Raw genomic sequence first — 21,293 nt, forward strand, 5'->3', positions numbered from 1 at the left:
GCCTTTATTCAGAATTGCTTCTGTATTCTACATGCTACAGTTTTCTGTGGTAAACCTTGTTGGGAGGGACTTGGAGGTGAGGACTGATTGTGTGGTTGAGAAGAGAGGGAATGGTCAGCAGTGTTGGAGGAAGGGGTAGAGTATGGAGTTGGAAAAATAATTACATCCGTTCCGCTGTACATCCTGAGAAAAGAGACATGTTTTACACTATAGGCCACCAAACCTCAGCATAATGTTTTAAACTTTTGTTGACCCTTGACTGTATTCCAAAATTGTCAGACAGTGTTAATAGGTTTTCTACTTAAATCGAGGGTAAGCTAGTTCTGTTTTTAGCTTGGTGCTTTCTGTTAATTTGTGGTGTGCTGTGGTTCATTTGTAAAATGGAGTGAAAGAGCAGAAGCACTGTTAAATAGGATGATGTAATTGTGAAGATGGACAGTTTAAACTTACCCTGAATCAGTTCTCTGTATTCGTCTTGTTGCTTTGATTGTAAATACCAGTATGTGAGCCATATCCGTGTTTGAATGGAGGTCCCATAGCTCTTCTCTGTTAACATTTATAACTGAGAGGTAATGGTCAATGTATTTTGGAGGATGATTACTGCTATTATTGGCTCTTGTTTAATTGATACTCTTTGGAGATAGCCTAACTGAAACTCTAATAAATGGGCATGGTATAACTTATATAATACATAAAATATATGTTACTTTGCTCTGTTCTGTTGACAATGTATAAATTTTTTTCATTGAATTTACAATTAAAAAACAATGCCAATCATATCATCGAACAGTTGCGTTTTTCGGAATTGCCTTCAATAATTTTATAGTTGTCTGTTGATTTTCATTTTTAGATTGAAGTAAGTTGAGGTAGTTTAAGAAGAACAGCCTACAGGTGCATGTTTATCATATAAGTAGTTGAAATAACTGAATGAAAATGATCAAATATTTACCAAAATCATATGAGTAAAATTTTGTAGAATTTGAGGAATCTTTGTTCCTACACGTATGACCATTATTCAAAAGGTTGCATACTTCTGTAATTATTACTTGTTTATTAATTGGAGTTTCAACATTTCTCTTGTTTGATTGGCCTATAAGATATTGGCATCGCCACTTGAATTTTGCAGGGTTTTATGATGTCTCTTTATTTGCTGTCCATATTTTTCAGTGTGTTTACATCTGAAAACACTTGGATTACAATTACAGAATCAAGCATAGCACACAGTTGTCCAAAACTTTGCTCTTGGTCATCATGCTTGGTATATCAAAATTGTCATTCTTACATGAATATTAGCTGTTAGGCGATATGGAACAGTGTATCTGCAGGATAGCTTCTCTATTGGTTATTTTGTTAATTATAGACATTTCCTTTATAAAGTAGAGATCTTGGTGTTAACACCAAAATTATCAAGCTTGGTGTGTCATTAATATTGGGACCACCTGGCATTATGTGCTCCTGATTTGATACAATATGTACTTTGCTGAATTACCTGAATGTTTAATCTGAATCTAATCAGACTATTAGATTTAGGTCCCAGCTACAGAAAATACAGTAACTAGAAAGACAAGGCACACTACAAAGAAATAATCGAATCAACAATATGGAACATTTTGTAAGGCCCATTTTCTTAAATCAGTGTTATGGAAAGTAAAAATGAAGTATAAGGAGTGTGTGGTGGGGAGAGATTGTTTTAGAATAAAGAGAGTAAAGGAATCATGCTGCAATCATCTGAACCTTTTTTGGGTCCTGACTAAATTAAAAAGAAGCTATGAAAGACATTTTCGGGGCAGTTGGGGAAATTTGAATATAGATTGGGTATTAGCTGATACAAGGGGAATTGGTTTTTGTTTTTGTATTTTTGTTCTTTGATGTGATTGTATTGAAGTTATATTGGAGAATGTGCTTATTTTTGAGAGATGCTAAGGTACCTATGGACGAAGTGTTATAATGTTTGTAACTTACTTTGAAATGGCTCAACCAAAATAAAATTATTTGTAATAAGTACATATCTATGTGTTTTAGGCAGTCCTCTAAAAGGCAGGTGTGATTGCCCATCCAGGAATGTATTTGGATTTGAGACAGATGACACAATACACTCAAAAATGAATATGAATAAAGTTTTTTTTAGAACTCACAATAAACTTGGGATTCCCAGGAGTGGGAAGACTTATTATGTAGGGAATTGGTGAACAGGGAACAAACAGGACTGGTGGTGGTGGTGGTGTGGGGGATGATGCTGGGGAGGATGGATGGGAGCCTTTATTGTGACTCAGAGGTCAAAGATGGAACCATTTCCTTTATTAGACTAACTATAGGTGGATACAGCAAACACGATGAAGTATTAACAGTTGTTGAATCTAGGTGATGGATGTGTTATTGTATTGAACTACCGTATGAATATATCATTGTCCACTATTGTATGTCAAGTCTAATGTATGCTTGAAAATTTTCATAGCAGAGAATCTTTACATGTAAATTTAAGAAAGTTACAGAATTATGTGATTATTTCTATTTTTAGCAACCAAAGGACACAATGAGATTAGATGAAACGATGCTGGTCAAACAGTTGCTGCCAGAAATCTGCCATTTTCTTCACACCTGTCGTGAAGGAAACCAACATGCAGCTGAACTTCGGAATTCTGCATCTGGGGTTTTATTTTCTCTCAGCTGCAACAACTTCAATGCAGTGTTTAGTCGCATCTCTACCAGGTTAGTGTGTAAATCTACATAGGACTGTTGCAAGTAATAAAATTTTAGAAGTTTTCTTTTGCCTGCATAAAAACAAAAAGTTGACAGAAATGAATTTGACTTGGGCTTTTGTATAAATTTTATGCATTGATTTCTTTGAAAGTTTTATTGTGCAACATTGTGATATTGATGTGTACAATTGTGAGTACTGTTAGGAGGTTGAGAGTCCAAATTTTAGGATGATACATCACCCATAATTAGGTTTTTGTTTTTAACACTAGGTATGAGGTTTTGGTTGGCCTTTCTAACATTTTATTCCTTTAAATGGAATTAGCTAATCAGATAGAGTAACTGATAAGAGTAGTCAGAATTCCAATGACCTCCCAGCTCTGTTCTTTATCACAAGATTCTAAGTTACCAAATGAAAACAAAACCTAGCAATATGGAAGCACAAGGAAGTAAGTAATTTGCAAAGTAGACTTCTCCAGAAAGTGGACTGTGTTCTAAGTGTATGAATTGTAAAAGCTCCTTTTTTTTTTTTTTTTTTTTTTTTTTTTTAGTATTTACAACAAATGTGCTGTTTTATTCTCATAATATCTCTGAAATGTAGGTGATACTTCCCCCAGTTTACAGATAAGCAACTAATACCCAAAGAATTTATCAAGGCGGTATGTCAAACCACGGAGGACCCAAAATTTTTAAGTCAGACTGGTCAGAGTCTATTAGGTTCGTTATATTAGACTGCTACTCTAAACTTCCATTTTAACCATATTTTTACTGTTGTGCTTCAAGTTTATATGATAAATATTATTTAAGCTTTTACTGATAAAAATCACTATGTGATATGCTATAGATGGGAAGAAATTGGTGTATAGATGGTGCTCTATGGAATAGAATTATAACTGATGGTAGCAGGTAATTCTGGAACTTGCTTTCTTACAAATGATTTGCCTATCGTATACAAGTGCAGTCAAATGGGTCCTTAATTATGTTTATTCTTTGTTTACTGGTACATCTTTTATCCTTCGACTTGTCTGTGTTGTGTGAACAGCAGGCTTCCATTAGTCAGCTTTGGTCATTCTTCCGTTGTTTTCCAACAGGTGTGAATGAGAACATACATCATAATTAGAAAATTTGTGCTGTAGTGTTTTGAGGACTTGGCTAACTTCAAAATCTTGACATCTTTTTAATAAATACAACATTTTTATAGTCATGATGCTAGGCAATAATATTCTTCAGTCCCTCTTCAGAACTGGTGCAAAGAACATTAAAATTTTGTTCAGTGGTGTAATAAGATTGATAATATTAGGTAATGTTTATACAATAGAAAATTGTCTTCATGAAATTTTTTGAGTGATAACATTTTATATTCTGAGTAATATTAAACTAGATGAAGTAGCAAGGTAACTGACGCCTAGGGAATAGGTGGTGTGAAATTGTAAAAGACAAAAAACAAAACCCCTTCTTTGTTTAAATGATGACTGTACCAGCTTATTATTTGAAATAATCTTACATTGTAGGTAGAAAATTATCAAAAGAATAAAATGTTTTTAGCATATCCAAGTATGAGTTGCTTTATAAAGCACAGCAAATATGCCACCTTTTAAAAACCTGAGAAATTTTCTAGTCACCCAAAGGTTTCATTTTATAGGATTTTGCAGCATTAGCACATGTAAATATGTAACACATGTAAATATGCTTTTGTGTATTTTCCAAACCTAGTTCACAGTTTCCAGAAGAGAAGTTAAATGTCTCCAAAATAAGCCAGTTTCTTTAGCTTTCAGGGGGCAGACTGCTCAGAAATGGGATCTGTGAAATACATGTTTCAGACGATTGCGTTTGCTGTTTAATTTAGCTTGTGCCAGACATAGGAGATGATCTTGTTAGAAGACCACTCACCTAAAAGACCATTCTGATGGTTTAATTTAGATACAGATAGCTTATGACATTGCTGTCATAGGATTAGGTGGCTTAAAATACGCAAGTGACTAGAATGGCAGTTTCTTTCTGAAGATTGAGTTTATATGTCATATAAATTAAATGGACCAATATCATGAACATTTGTTTGACTATTCTGCCTGTCCACAGATGTTTCTCTTTTAGGCTTAACATTAGCTTTTGATATTTCTTTTTTCTTTTTTTTAATGTTTGTTTATTTATTTTGAGAGAGCGCGAAAGAGTGGAGGAGAGGAGAGGCAGAGACAGAATCCCCAGCAGGCTCCTCACTGTCAGTGCAGAGCGTGATGCAGGGCTTTTGATCATGACCTGAGCTGAAATTGAGTCTGAACCCTTAACCAACTGAGCTACCCAGGTGCCCCTAGCTTTTGATATTTCTGTCCTTTGATTTTTTTAGGGGAATATGGAATACAGATCTTAAGTTTATTATTCTGCTGAAGTATATACATGTTCTGTGGCTCATAATACTCTTTGATGTAGAAGATCAGCTGCTTTCTCCACAGAATTGTTGCACGCTCGTAATAGATCTAATTGTTTTGTAGTGGGAGGGTCCTGTGGAATATCTGATTTGACAAACCACCAGAAGCAGAAGACTCAGTGATTTTTTTTAAAGTTTATTTATTTAGAGAGAGAGAATGAGTGGGGAAGGAGTGGGTGGGGTGGGGGGGGACAGAGGATACAAAGCGGGCACTGTGCTCATAGCAGAGAGTCTGATGTGGGGCTCGAACTCACGAACTGTGAGATCATGACCTGAGCTGAAGTCAGATGCTTAACTGACCGAACACTGACACTCCTGGGAGTGTCCTAGTGATGGTTTTTGCATTTACATTTGTTTTTGCCAAGTACCCAGCTCTGGACTTATTTTTTTGGTTAATTTCTCATCCCTGGATTATATTGATAGTATAAATGTGGACCTCAAACCCTTATCAGGTAACAGCCCTGGGTGACTTTTTCCCCTACCCCAAACTTAGCCAGAGCAGATAGACATCTTGTGCTGGTAGATTTTTTTTTTTTCCCCTTCCACCCTTCCTTCATTCTTTGACTCTCTCTGTGCAACCCTCTTTTAAGGAAGTGCATAGTTCTTGCTAGTCTTTTGTTTTTTCCAGGACCCCAGTTCTACTCCCTGCACTATTAAGGTATAAGGTTTTGTATTCAGTCCCATGTAGATGTTAGACCAAAACCCCTAGGGTAAGGAGAGGAAAAAGCCTACCCACCTTTGTGCTTCCTTTGTTGCAAGATAAGACCATGTCTTCAAAATCATCTCTGGTTTTCATTTTCCTCTTCATTTCTGGACCTGGGTGGATGGGTGGTGGTTGGGGCGGGGGGGGGGGGTCGGGGGTTTGTTTTCATTAATTTCTATATATTTAATTTATATATTTTTTAATTTTTATGTTTATTTTTGAGAGCGAGAGAGACAGCATGAGTGGGAGAAGGGCAGAGAGAGAGGGAGACAGAATCTGAAGCAGGCTCCAGGCTCTGAGTTGTCAGCATAGAGCTCGATACGAGGCTGGAACCCATGAACCCTGGGTTAATGACCTGAGCCGAAATTGGACGCTTAACTAACTGAGCCACCAGGGGCCCCAATTTTAAATTTTTAAAATTTACTTGTTTTTGAGAGAGAGAGAGAGAGAACGAGAACATGAGTGGGGGAGGGGCAAAGAGCAAGGGAGACACCGAATCTGAAGTAGGCTCCAGACTCCAAGCTGTCAGCTTGAACTCCAGAACTGTGAGGTCATGACCTGAGCCAAAGTTGGATGCTTATCTGACTGAGATACCCAGGTGCCCCTCTTTTATTTCTATATACTTTAAATATCTTTTTGTTGTTACTCAGTTTATCTGGTCTTTCTGGATGCTTTAATGGTAAGTTTTCCATTTCACTTCTTTTGCTCAAACTACCCTTTGATTTCTGTGTTTCAGAAATGACAATTAAGCTTCAGAAAACACCCCCTTCCTATGGAAATACTGGGCTGTATAAAGAATTAAACTTTTCTTCCATTTTTCACAAATAACCACAAGAGTCAGCTTTTCAAAAGTTGGTGTTGCTGATTTATTAATTTGTGTTTCCTAAGGAATCCTATTCCATATTTCCTAGACTCTTTGCAGCAGCCGTGGAATTTTTAGCATGTAAATCAGTATTGAGGACCCTCTTATTCCCAGTGTGAACTGCTAAGCTTTTCTCACCCTGATGATATGAAGAGTGTTAGTGTAAGTGCTTGGAATAGTTTTAATGTTAGCTATGCATCTGCAGACTAAAGTGAGTGGAAGAGGAATTTGCGAAGGAAGGAATCGATTGATTTTATATTTAGCAACTGAAGGTTTAGTATGGTGAGTAATGCCAGTTTAAGATTGCATTAAAATGGTTACAATCCCAGTTAATATTATAAATAAGATTTTGTAGTATTTGTGCTTTTTCACCATCTCCCTGCAGTTACAAACATTAGTAATTCCATTTATCTGCTTACATTTTGATATCTATTAATTGAAATAATGAATATGCCTCATTAGGGAGCACAATTCAATAGATTAACAATGTCAACTTTTGAAAAGCTGACTTCTGTGGTGGTTAGTGAAAAATGGAGAAATTTTTATTAAGACTTAGGTGAATTTTTTATCAGTTAAAAATATCTATATTTGTTGAGTGTTAAATTTTTCTACATTTGTGATAACTTCATGTTTAAGGGAAATTTTGGGGATGTAGAAAGATTCTTGCCTTTATAGGAATAAGTTCGTGAAGGAGGGACATTAATCAAATAATCACATAAATACATACACAGATTGTGAAAATTGCAAGGACTAAAGGCTTACTCATTTTTTCAATACAAAGTAAATGTATCTTATAAATGTATATAAAATATCATTCATGTTTCTTTTTTAAAATTTTAATTTATTTTTTTTAAAATTTATATCCAAGGTAGTTAGCATATAGTGCAACAATGATTTCAGGAGTAGATTCCTTAATGCCCCTTCCCCATTTAGCCCATTCCCCCCTCCCACACCCCCCTCCAGTAACCCTCTATTTGCTCTCCGTATTTATGAGTCTCTTCTGTTTTGTCCCCCTCCCAGTTTTTATGTTATTTTTGTTTCCCTTCCCTTATGTTCATCTGTTCTGTCTCTTAAAGTCCTCATATGAGTGAAGTCATATGATACTTGTCTTTCTCTGACAAATTTCACTTAGCATAATACCCTCTAGTTCCAGCCACGTAGTTGTGAATGGCAAGATTTCATTATGATTGCTGAGTAATACTCTATTGTATGTATGTATGTATGTATATATATATGTGTGTGTGTGTGTATGTGTGTGTGTGTATATACATATATATATACACACATATATATACACATATATATATATACACATATATATGTATATACACACACACACCACATCTTCTTTATCCATTCATCCATCGATGGGCATTTGGGCTCTACATATTTCGTTATTGTTGATAGTACCATTCATGTTTCTGAAGTTTAGCTGATGTGATCAGAAGTTAATAAAATTTATTTTATAATTTAAAACTTGAATTAAAAAATTTTTTGTTAAAGAAAAATTTCAAAAATACACATAACACAGAGAATAGTATTTCAAATACCTAGGCATCTTTGCTTCACCAGTTATCCACATGCTATGATTTTTTTAAAAATAAAAATTATATGTATTTAAGGTATACAATGTGGTGATTTGGTTTCGTATATACACAGTGAAGCCTATGGTTTCTTTCATCATATCCCTTGAATTAATTATGTACCTTTAAATTTTATAAGAAATATTTAATGTTGGGGTGCCTGGGTGGCTCAATTGGTTGATGTCTGACTTCAGCTCAGGTCATGATCTCATGGCTTGTGGGTTTGAACCCCGCATCGGGTTCTGTGCTGACAGCTTAGAGCCTGGAGCCAGCTTCCAGTTCTGTCTCCCTCTCTCTCTGCCCTGTCCCTGCTCGCGCTCTGTCTCTCTCTCTCAAAAATAACTAAACATTAAAAAAAAAAATAACTATTTGTTGTCTTATTTTTGTATGTATATTTTCTCTTACAAATTTATCATTGGGGTGAGAAGAATCTGTTCAGTTCAGAATTTTAGACTTTCCTTAAGATAAATTATTTTTGGTTTTTACTTTTCAGGTTACAGGAATTGACTGTTTGTTCAGAAGACAATGTTGATGTTCATGATATAGAATTGTTACAGTATATCAATGTGGATTGTGCAAAATTAAAACGACTCCTAAAGGGTAAGTGTAGATGTATATCTGAAACTAAACACTGTCGGTGAAAAGCCAGTGTTTTGAATGTACAGGTTTTTTGTACTAACTGTGTTGAACTGGAACATCAAAGTGGATTTGATAATGCACATATCCTTGTGAAATGGACAATAATGCTTAATGGTTCAAAAATTTTTGAGCCTTTGAAAACAAAAAAAAATGAGTATCTTAATTCTTGGCAATGGAAAGTTTTGTTCAACCATAATTTTTGCTTTAACAAAGAGCATAAAGGTGCTGTTACTTAATTTTTCTAGAATTTCATTACTTAAGGATAGCCATAGGTTATCGAAATTACCTGTTTAGCTGTTATAGTGCTAAAAGCAGGTAGTTTAGCAGGATATCAGTGTCATTACAGAATGGAACCAGAAGATCGTGATCTTATGACAAAAGGAAGAATTGCGTCAGGAATCTCATTTCTGACATTTGTGTTTTCAGATCTTTTAATGACTTTCTGACTTTATAGCATTATCAAGTCTCTTATCTTTCCAGTGCCTTTTGCTTCCTTGTACATTTCAGTTATAGTCCCTGAGGATTACATCTGAAGTTATATCCATGGGGATATTACAATGCTTAATATGTGATTTTGCAGCTTTGGGCAATGCTTTGTGTGATTATGTTGATGAAAATAAACAGTCACAAGGAATTGAGAGAATTTTTGTGGGAAACCTGAAAGTTAATATAAATCAAATATCAATGAGCATTATTAATAAACTGAGTATAAATACCTAAATTCATTTCACACAAATTGTTTTTAGTTTTCTGTGATATTGAATCCTGTCTAATTTAAATGTGAAACTTTATAGTATATGATTCAACTTTTTAATTTTACTTTGTGTATTGTTTAAGGAATTATGAAAAATGTTTCTAGTGTCTGACATAAAAGAAGATTTAGTTATATTAACTTTGAAAACCTCAACAGTTCTGCAGTGTCATTATCAAAACACTTTGTTTGTAATTTTTTCTTTTTTTTTTTTTTTTTTGAGAGACAGCACAAGTTGGGGAGGGGCAGAGAGAGAGGGAGACACAGAATCTGAGGCAGGGTCCAGCACAGAGCCTGACGTGGGACTCCAACCCATGAACTGAGATCAAGACCTGAGCCAGAGTTGGGTACTCAAACCACTGAGCCACCTAGGCGCCCCAGTGATAGTTTTCTTGACATTTGTTTTAAACTCAGTAACTGGTTCACCAGAGATTTAAAAAGGCTATATCTATACAGATCAATACTGTAAGGCTCTGTTCTATCTCTCTTACCAATTTTAGATCATTACTGTTATAAAACCAAGCAACAATTAAATCGCTTTCAGTAACTTTAATAAAGAAAGAAAAATGGATCATTTTAGCTATTATGTTAAGTGGATAGCAGTTGTTTTAGACTATAATAAACCACAAATCAATTCACAGTTGAAATTTTAAGATCTTAGTATCTATCAGTAAGCATTAAGAAGTTAAGGGTGATAAAATTTAGAGATTTTCTTTCCATATAAAATTTCAGAAGTATATGTGGTTTTGTGGTTTTTTATAACTGTTTAGGGACATTTCAGAAATAAATCTAGGGGACAACTGGGTGGCTCAGTCGGTTAAGTATCCAACTTCGGCACAGGTCATGATCTCGTGGTTTGTGAGTTCAAGCCCCAAGTGGGGCTCTGTGCTGATAGCATGGAGCCTGCTTGGAGTTCGTTCTCTCTCCCTCTCCCCTCTCCCCTCTCCCCTCTCCCCTCCCCCCTCCCCCCTCCCCCCTCCCCTCCCCCCTCCCCCCTCCCCCCTCCCCCCTTCCCCCTCTCCCCTCTCCCCTCTCCCCTCTCTCTCCTCCCTTCTCCCCCTCCCTTCTCCCTCCTCCCTCTCCCTTCTCCCTCCTCCCCCTCCCTCCTCCCCCCTCCTCCCTCCCCCTCCCTCCTCCCCCCTTCTCCCTCCTCCCCCCTCCTCCCCCCTCCTCCCCCCTCCCCCCCCTCCCCCCTCCCCCCCCTTCTCCCTCTCCCTCTCTCCCTCTCCCCCTCTCCCTCTCTCCCTCTCCCTCTCTCTGTCCCTCCCCCACTTGTGTTGTGTGCACGTGCATTCTTTCTCTCAAATGAATAAACTTTATTTAAAAAAATTAAAAAAAAAAAGAAATCTAGATCTGGTTGTCCAGGAGTAGGTATTTGTTTAAAACCTCAGGTTTCATAGAGATGTTTAATCTGTAATCATTAATTTAAATGGTTCTCCATATTCAAATAAGAGAAACTAATTGTGTGAATAAATGAGTCTTTTTATTGTGGTAAGTCATCCCCATTGGAATACAGCCCCCTCGTGAACATAAATTTAGTGTTTAACTGATAAATGTGTAAACTATAAAAAAAAAAAAAAAAAAACCGATGTTAAATAGGCCAGCAAAAGATGGCTCTAGGTGACATGGTGAAAGGACTGGAAACTTCCTGTAATATGAATAGTAAAATTAGTAATGTGTTTTTTTTTTGTTGTTCTGTTTTTTTAGTGTTTATTTTTGAGAGAGAGAGAGAGAGTGCGAGCAGGGGAGGGGCAGAGAGAGATGGAGACACAGAATCCAAAACAGGCTACAGGCTACAGGCTCTGAGCTGTCAGCATGGAGCCTGACATGGGGCTCGAACCCATGAACCTTGAGATCATGACCAGAACCGAAGTCAGACACTTACTTAACTGACTGAGCCACGCAGGCGCCCCTAGTAATGTGTTTTAAATTCACTCCAACAGCATTTGTTGAGAAATTGTGTGCAAGAAACCATGCTAAGTGCTAGGTTTACAAAGATTAATAAAACATCTGTCTGTATGGAGCTCATGACCTGGTTTATGAGGGAAATACATTATCAAAGCATTTGCAAAGTAATGTGCCAAACACAAATAGGGTGCACATAACATGAGGGAAGAGGTATGTGTTTGGGGGTGGGAGCTGTTAAGAGGAAAAGCGCAAGATAGGGAGGTGTAAGAGTAGGCCAGATCGTATTAATAAAGGCATGGTGATGTTTATTCCATGTTCAGCACGGGCCACATATCATCCTATGCAGTTTCATGCCTTTTGTCATCAATGCTTACGGTGACCCTATGAAGCAGATAGTGTTATCATCCCCTATGTAGATGAGGAAATTGAGGCTTAAGTAACATTTCCAAGGTCAGACAGCTAGTGAGTGGCAGGGTTAGATTCATTTTACATCTGCTCATTTCTAGAGCCAAGTGTTACACCATTGTGCTTATGGATTATGTGACTTTATTTTAATGGCCATGGGAAATGATGGAAAAAAAGGTTTAAGGTGGGATCAAGCTTTTATTTTAGATATACCACTTTGCTTGAAATTTGCAGGATGCCTTGGTAGAATGTTGTATGAGCTTTTGGGACTTGGTCGTATGAGTGAGGAAGAAATGTGAGTGAGAAATGAAGGTAATGCAGGTCTGGATGGAATGGGATAGGGTGGGGATCGATTTGATAATGGTATTTGGGAAGTAGAGTACACAAAATACATAAAATATATCACCTGGCATTTGGTGATTAATTTAGATACATGGGGTTAAAGAGAAGTATCACCAAGTATTACAGAACAAGCTGATTAAAGCAAGAAAGGAGAGGAGAGGTTGATGGCAGCATGGAAGGTAGCCAGGAAAATGACAAATTTAGATTGACGTTTATTGACTTTGAGGTGTGGGTAGGCTGTCCAGTCAGAAACTTGTAGAACTAGAGTAATAAGACATATACAGGGGCACCTGGGTGGCTCAGTCGGTTAAGCGGCCGACTTCGGCTCAAGTCATGATCTCACAATTGGTGAGTTCGAGCCCCGTGTCGGGTTCTTTGCTGACTGTTCATAGCCTCGAGCCTGCTTCGGATTCTGTGTCGCCTTCTCTCTCTGCCCCTCCCCCATTTGTACTTTGACTCTCTCTGTCTCTCTCTCTCAAAATAAGTAAACATAAAAAAAAATTAAAAAAAGATATATACGTTGGAATTGAGAAGAGACTACTGTGTACAACACATTCAAGCTGTCGTAAAGGTAAGGTTAACGAACTTGGAAGGCAAAAAGGCTCAAGAGTACTGTGAAGTCTACTGCCATCATCTGGAAATCAGAGGAGAGCAAGAGCAAAGAAAGTTGGAGGGATGCATTTTAAAACTGACTTAGAGAGTAAGTCACTCTTTCGCAAGTCCAGAAAAATACGACATTTAAATTATATACACAGTTTTATTACTTGAAGACTCATCTCTATCTTAGAAATATACTTATGTAAATATGGTAAGTACCTGTGTCCCTTCATTAAAAGTCCATAAGGGGCAACAAAAACAAAAATAAACAAGAGAGACTACACCAGATTAAAAGCTTCTGTACAGCAAAGGAAACAGCAACAAAACGAAAAGGCAACCTACTGAATGGGAGAAAAATATTTGCAAATTGTATACTGGGAAAAGTTAATATACAAAATATGTAAAGAACTCATTCAACTCAATAACAAAAAAAATGTGATTAAAAAGTGGGCCAAGGACCTGAATAGATGTTTTTGTAAAGAAGAAGTATAGGTGGCTAACAGGTACATGAAAGGATGTTCAGCATCACTAGTATCAGGAAAATGCAAATCAAAACCACGCTGAGATATCTCCTCACATCTCTTAGAATGGCTTTTATCAGAACAACAAGAAATAGTAAGTGTTGGTGAGGATGTGAAGAGGAAATCCTTGTACACTGTGGGTGGGAAGGGAAGTCAGTGCAGCTGCCATGCAAAACAGTATGGAGGTGCCTCAGAAAGTTCAAGGTAGAACTACAATATGATCCAGCAGTTCTGCTTCTGGTTATTTATCCAAAGAAAATGAAAACATTGACTTGAGGACATACATGCACCCCATGTTCATTGCACTATTATCTTATACTAGGGAAGATAGATACAGAAACAAGTATCCATTGACTGATGAATTGATGAAGAGGATATATGTGTGTGTGTGTGTGTATATATATATATATATATATGTATATATTTAAAATGTACATACGTTTATATTTATATAAAATATTGTATATATAAATATGTAAAATATAAAATATACTTTTATATTTATATATAAAATATAAAAATGTTTACATGTTACACATATAATATATAAGGTGGAATATATATATTATATATATTGAAATTGAATGTTATTCAGCCATAAAAAAGAAGGAAATCTTACCATTTGTGACAACACGAATGGACCCTAAGGGAATTATGCTAAGAGAAAGACAAATACTGTACAGTCTCATTATATGTGGAATCTTTAAAAAAAAAAAAAAAAACCAAAAACAACCAAATTCATAGATACAGAGAACAGATTAAGATTGGTGGCTGCCAGAAGTAGGGGAAAGGGTGAGGGTGACGGGCAAAATGATTTAAGGTGGTCAAAAAGTATACAAACTTCCAGTTATAAAATACAAAGTCATGGGGATGTAATGTACAGCACGGTGACTGTAGTTAATTGCGTATTTGGAGGTTGCTAAGAGAGTAGATCTTAAAAGTTCTCATCACAAGAAAAAAATTGTGTAACTATGTATGGTGAGGGATGTTAACTAGACTTGTGACCATTTTACAGTATATACAAATACTGAATCATTATGTTGTATACCTAAAACTAGTATAATGTTGTTTGTCAATTATACCTCAATTAAAAAAAGTCCATAGGCAGAGTTCTCTGCCAAGGGACTGTTACCAGTAAAATAGTTTATAGAAGCCTCATCTTTTCCCTGTATAAATCTTTTTGTAGATGTGGACAATATATTGATGGAATAGAAAGTATCTAAGATAGTCATATGGAGAAATGTTTAGTCTTATTTTAAAAATGCAGGGGCGCCTGGGTGGCGCAGTCGGTTAAGCGTCCGACCTCAGCCAGGTCACGATCTCGCGGTCCGTGAGTTCGAGCCCCGCGTCAGGCTCTGGGCTGATGGCTCAGAGCCTGGAGCCTGTTTCCGATTCTGTGTCTCCCTCTCTCTCTGCCCCTCCCCCGTTCATGCTCTGTCTCTCTCTGTCCCAAAAATAAATAAACGTTGAAAAAAAAATTTTAAAAATGCAGTCTACTATTTTGAACAATCACTTGAGCAAAATAAAAACAAATATGTTAAATGATGAAAAGGATGTGCAAGTGACAGGTTGGCAGTATTTATCAAGAGTCTTAAAAAATATTCATCTCCTCAACCAGGCAGTTCTACTTCTAGATCTTATCCTAAAAAAAATTAATATGGAAAAGATTTGGACATAAAGTGTTTATTGGGGTGCCTGGGTGGCTCAGTCGGTTCGGTGCCTGACTTGGTTTCAGCTCAGGTCCATCCTGGGGTCGTGGACTTGGGCCCCTGTGACGGGCTCCTTGCTGGGTGTGGAGCCTGCTTAGGATTCTCTTTCTCCCTCTGCCCCTCTACCCTGCTCGTGCTCTCTCTCTCTCTCAAATTAAAAAAAAAAAAGTGTTATTAGTGTTATTTATAATAGTGAGATATTGGAAATATATTTTTTATTTTTAATTTTTTTCTTTTTTGAAAGAGAGCATGTGTGCAAGTGGGGAAGGAGCAGAGGGGGAGAGAGAATCCCAAGTAGTCTCCATGCTCAGCATGAGGCCTAACGTGGGCTCAATCCCATGACCCTGGGGTCATGACCAAGCCTCGAGTCAGACACTTAACCGACTGAGCTACCCAGGTGCCCCAGTATTGGAAATACCTTAAACATATAATTGGAAAACGTTTAAATAACTTTAACCATCGACTTAAATATCCTGAAAGACAGACTGTGGCTTTGAAACCCAATTCAATAATTTATTAAATCTGTAACCTCAGAAACACAATTTGCTCATCTGTAATATCTGAAAACGTTAAGATTTTGGAAGAATTAAGTGTATTAGATTGAAAATATCTGGCACGTTGTAACTGTTAAGTAATAGTTACTATCATACTTAGATTGTCAAATATATGTATGAGGAATTATTAACGATGCGGGAAAAATTTGGGATACTATGTGAAATGAAGAAAACAGGTTTGATTTAGCTTTTAGTGTTACATATGCACTCAAAAATGGATGGAAGAAAGTTTACCAGACTGTTAACTGTGATTCTGAATGGTAGAAGCATGGATGATATTTTAAATTCCCCTTAGATTGTTGTGTAGTTTTTGAATTTTCTACAATGACACGTGTTTTATACTTAATCAGTTATTGAAAACAAAAGAAAAAAGCAGTCTTTGAAATTCAAGGCATATTTGCTTTTCATTGAATTTTGTCTTCAGTGGACATAGCCAGTGACGTTTTTGGTTTATATTAATTGTCTTTATCTTCACATTGCTTACAAATAATACTGGAACATGGGGCACCTGGGTGTCTCAGTTGGTTAAGCGCCCGACTTCCGCTCAGGTCACGATCTCACAGTTTGTGGGCTTGAGCCCCACATCAGGCTCACTGCTGTCAGCACAGAGCTGGTTTCTGATCCTCTGTCCTCCCTCACCTCCCTCCATACCTCCCCCTCATGTGCATGTGCGCGCTCTCTCTCTCTCTCTCTCAGAAATAAATGAATACTAAAAACGAATAATACTGGAACAAAAGTTTGTATGTAAAAGGAGTGTTGGGTGTTTTTGTTTTTGTTTTTCTTTAGTAGCTCTGAATTGTATTTGTGTTAACTGATTAATTTTAGAGTTAATTAAAAAAAAATTTTTTTTTCCAGAAACAGCATTTAAATTTAAAGCCCTAAAGAAGGTTGCACAGTTAGCAGTTATAAATAGCCTGGAAAAAGTAAGTTCTGACCTCCTTGACATTAAAGTTTTGTTAAATTTTGGTTATAAATGTTGCTGTCTTTACTATTTTGAGTCAAAAGTCATGACTTCAGTGGTAGTTTCACGTTAATATTTAGGAGGAATGCATTGCAGTATGCTTATGAAGGAAATTAGAGTTTGTAATATAATTGAGGTTGTAGGACATTTTATTTACTGTACCATGAAAATATCCCCGCTTTCATATAAAAAACGTATGTTTTGTTATTTGTAGGCATTTTGGAACTGGGTAGAAAATTATCCAGATGAATTTACAAAGCTGTACCAGATTCCACAGACTGATATGGCTGGTAAGGATAAGAGTGACTTACTCATGTTTTAAACTCTTACTTATGAGGTAAAAACCTACCACTTTCAAGGTCATTTTTGTTAAGGTGCTTTTACATCTTGTCCCCTGATATCAAGTAGGAAATAGTATTTTTCTCTTATATTTCAAAATGACCTTCAATCCTTTCCCTTTCCTTTGAGCAAATAGCAAAACAAGTTTGGAATGAAGCCCTAATCTCTAATTAGAGTTGTGGATAGAATATTTGATGGCTCTTCTTTATAGAGAAAGCCCTTTTTTGTGCGCTGAGGCTTTATTTTGTATTTAGGGAGATGTGTATAAAGTGGTAACATCCTTCCCTAGAATTCTTGAGACACAGCTGTGAGGCAGAGAATACAGACTCCTGGAGAGCTTTGATGATTCCTTTTGGGAAGCTGTCCAGTCTTTGTTTCTTGCGTACATCGCACTTTGCGTAAGGCCCTGCGCGTTGAGACTAAACACAAGTTTGGCCATTTGACCTTTTCTAGGGTGGATCAAGATAGCTCTTTTAATACAGACAATGTAATATTTCTTGTCTGCTTCCCTGAATGAATTTAATTGTTTACATGAACTTCCAAGTTTATCTTTTAAAAATGTGGCATTTGGGTTTTTGGTTAGTGCTGGCTTTTAATTTAATGCCAGAGATTTTCTTCTCATCTAGTAATATCATTGAATTGTATTTCCCCATAGAGTGTGCAGAAAAACTGTTTGACCTGGTGGATGGTTTTGCCGAAAGCACCAAGCGTAAAGCAGCGGTTTGGCCACTGCAAATCATTCTCCTTATCTTGTGTCCAGAAATCATTCAGGATATCTCCAAGGATGTGGTTGATGAAAACAACATGAATAAGGTGAGCAGGGCAAAATCATTTCTATTATGTCCAGATGTCAACTAGCTTATTTTAACTAAGGTGTATGTATCGCTTTGGGCTTAGCATTCTGTAAGCACCGCGTTTCAGGGGACCCTTTCTAATTATGATCATTTTAGGTCTCTTTGTTCACTGGCCTTGACAGAGACATACTCATACCTAAATTTATTTGGAGGGAAAATAAATGATACCACTCAATTAAAAATTTAAAACAGTTCTTTAGTGGGGTGCCTGGGTGGCTAAGTTGGTTAAAATTCTGACTGTGGCTCAGGTCATGATCTCACAGTCTGTGAGTTTGAGCCTAGCATCAGGCTCTGTGCTGACAGCTCCCCGTCTCTCTGCCTCTCACCCGCTCCCTTTCTCTCTCTCTCTCTGACCCTTACCCGCTCACACTTTGTCTGTCTGTCTGTCTCTCTCTCTCTCTCTCTCTCTCTTTCTCAAAAGTAAATAAACATGAAACAAATAAAATAAAACAGTTCTTTAGTTCCATTTTTTTACCAGAGAAGACTGATACTTCTGTCAGTGTTAAACATAGTTTTTCTAATAATCATTGCACGGTTGCCCTGTTAGAGTTCATCGGTTTTGTGTTGTGTTATTTGCATGTACTTAGGTGTGTACCTACTTGGTGCTAATGAAATTGTCTAATAATTCATTTTAGATGTTTTCAAACAGTTTTCATAGCATTTTACGAGGAAGGTCGGATGCCACATATGCCATCTATGGTGAAATTGGTACTATAAGAACTGCTAATTTTAAGGGGCTCTTATAATTTTTAAAAAATAGAGCAGGGTGTTAATCTTATTTTATTTGTTTTGGTAATACATTTTTTGTTTTTTGCCACTTTGGGAGAAATACTCTTAGCTGAGTAAACATAAACTGGGCTCCCACATGACTTGCCTGTGGATGTAGATGTTCAGAATCAGCTGAATGATTCAATACTTTGTAGAAATACCAGGTAGGGAACTTATGCATTAGGTGGCTAAGTAAGCGAACTTCGGTAATCCTTTAGTCTTTGATGCTAATGGTACTCCACTTAGGTCTGTGTCCTCAGTTTTCCATTGGGAGGACACCATTTTTCATGCTAGGTTGTTTTGGAGCATGTCCGAAGAGTAGTTTTGGGGGATTTCTGTTTATTGGGAAAATAGAGGTAAAAAGCTACTATAAATTCAGTACTACTTTTAAGTGAATTTATATTTGAATAATCACAGCTACATCTTTGCAGATGTTTGCTTTATTTGTGTATCTTACATGACTTTCTCATTTTCTATTGTTTGTTCTTTATTGATTTGTAAGGTGTTTTTTTATTTTGAGAGAGAGAGAGAGAGGGCTCAGAGAGTGAGGGTCAGTGAGAGAGAGAGAGAGAGAGAAAGCGGGGCTCACCAGAAAGCAGGGCTTGTGTTCACCTGAAGCAGGGCTCGATCTCACCTGATGTGGGACTCGAACTCACAAACCATGAGATCATGACCTGAGCCAAAGTCAGATACTTAATGACTGAGCCACCCAGGCACCCTGTAAGTTGTGTGTTGTCTGTACACTTTTACTTAATTTCTCTTTTTAAACTTCGTTTATGGTTTTTTGTTTGTTTCATTTGGTTTTTGCTGTTTAGGTATTTAAAATTTGTCTGTAGTCATCTCTGTCTTTTTGTCTCTTGGCTTTTTTGGTCAGACTGCTCCTACCCAAGATTTTACTTATTCATTTTATTGAGATAAAATTCACATACCATAAATATACTCTTTTAAAGCCTACAATTCAGTAGTTTTTAGCATATACAAAAAGTTGTGCAACCATCACCACTAATACCAGAACATTTCTATCATCCCAGAAAGAAGCCTTATACCTGTTAGCAATCACTTCTTATTCCTCTCTCACCCTAGCTTCTGGCGACCACAAGTCTGCTGTCACTATGGGATTTGCCTATTCTGGAGATTTCATACAAATGGAATCATGTAATATGTGGCTTTTGTATCTGGAACATCTGAGATTTTTGAAATTGGCTTTTATATATTTCTTAGTACGTTTCTAGGTTAAAAAGTTTCGATTTTTAAAATCTTTCTGGATTAAAAAAAATGTATTATTTATTTTTTTAATGTATTCTCACTCTTTCCTGGGCATATTAGTTATGAGCTAACCAGTGTTAATGGTTGGTTGATACGTATCCTTCCATTCATATCTATTTGCTCATAAAAACATTCAAATGAAAATACACGTACATGCATAGACTGGTGATTATATTTTAAAATGAAATCACACACACACACTCTTAACAGCACTCTCTACAGCCAGTGTGGGGCTTGAACTCATGACCCTGAGACCAAGAGTCACATGCTCCACTGCCTGAGCCAGTCAGGAGCCCCAAAATGAAATCATTTTATACACATTCTGCAGCTTGCTTTATTTACCTTAGAGTGTATCTTGGCTCTTCCTCAAAATAGTTGATAGAGATCTAACACATTCCTTTAAGTGTTGGGTAATATTCTGTTACACTGATGAACCTCATTTACTCAACCATTTGACGGTGAATGGATGGATTCTTAGATTTTTTTCAGGTTTTTGACTTTACATTTAATCCTTAAGTAAGTATCTTTGTTCATATATTTTTGTTAACTGATGCTTTTAGTTCTATAGACTAGAATTCCAAAACGGGGATTTTGTGTCAAGGACATTTGAATTAAAAAAAAAATTTTTTTTTTAATGTTTTATTTATTTTTGAGACAGAGAGAGACAGAGCATGAACGGGGGAGGGTCAGAGAGAGAGGGAGACACAGAATCTGAAGCAGGCTCCAGGCTCTGAGCTGTCAGCCCAGAGCCCGACGCGGGGCTCGAACCCACGGACCGTGAAATCATGACCTGAGCCGAAGTCGGATGCTTAACCGACTGAGCCACTCTTGTGCCCCTTGAATTTAAAATTTTTAATAGTTATTTTTAGATTTACATTTCCCAATATTTATACCATGTCACATTTTCACCAATATGAATTAGAATGCCTGTTTTTCTGCATCCTCACCAGGACTACACGTTTTTCAGTCTTTAATGAGGTAAAAAAGAGCATCTCATTTTATTCATTGCGTTAGTGAGGTTCAGGATCATTTCTGTTTCTAGGTCATTTGCATGTTTTCTTTTGCATGTCTGTTGATTCCCCCTCCCCCCCCTTTTTTTTTTTATTAGTCTCTTATTAATTTATGAGACTGTCTATTAGTCTCTTACTGAATGATACATTTGATTTAGAAGAATGTTTTATTGTTCTAAATTGTTAGTTTTTTTGGAGATTTTAAAAAATTTAATTGTGGTTAGAAAATGGTGGTACGTATTTGCTTTAAAAGTGTCCTGTGGTCATCAGAGTAGAATGTGTATCATTTTTTAGGGTACAGAATTTAATGTAAATGTTTAAAACTGCACTTACAACTGATCTGTAGTTCTCGAGAACTGCTGTAGGGGCTTGAAAGTCCCCTGTGAATATGCTGGGGGA

The 21,293-nt window shown here is 36.8% G+C and overlaps 1 protein-coding gene across 14 annotated transcripts in view; it reads left to right on the plus strand.

Moving 5' to 3' along the window:
• Nucleotides 1-21,293, plus strand: part of NF1 (neurofibromin 1) — a 247,496-nt gene that overhangs the window by 55,667 nt on the left and 170,536 nt on the right. For all 14 annotated transcript variants that reach the window (XM_043583631.1, XM_043583632.1, XM_043583640.1 and 11 more), the window contains exons 4-8: nt 2,519-2,709; nt 8,764-8,870; nt 16,552-16,619; nt 16,872-16,947; nt 17,652-17,809. In XM_043583631.1, coding sequence (XP_043439566.1) covers nt 2,519-2,709; nt 8,764-8,870; nt 16,552-16,619; nt 16,872-16,947; nt 17,652-17,809 — 600 coding nt within the window. The remainder of the gene's footprint in view (nt 1-2,518; nt 2,710-8,763; nt 8,871-16,551; nt 16,620-16,871; nt 16,948-17,651; nt 17,810-21,293) is intronic.

The sequence above is a fragment of the Prionailurus bengalensis genome, chromosome E1 (assembly GCF_016509475.1).
Source record: "Prionailurus bengalensis isolate Pbe53 chromosome E1, Fcat_Pben_1.1_paternal_pri, whole genome shotgun sequence".
Taxonomy (NCBI): domain Eukaryota; kingdom Metazoa; phylum Chordata; class Mammalia; order Carnivora; family Felidae; genus Prionailurus; species Prionailurus bengalensis.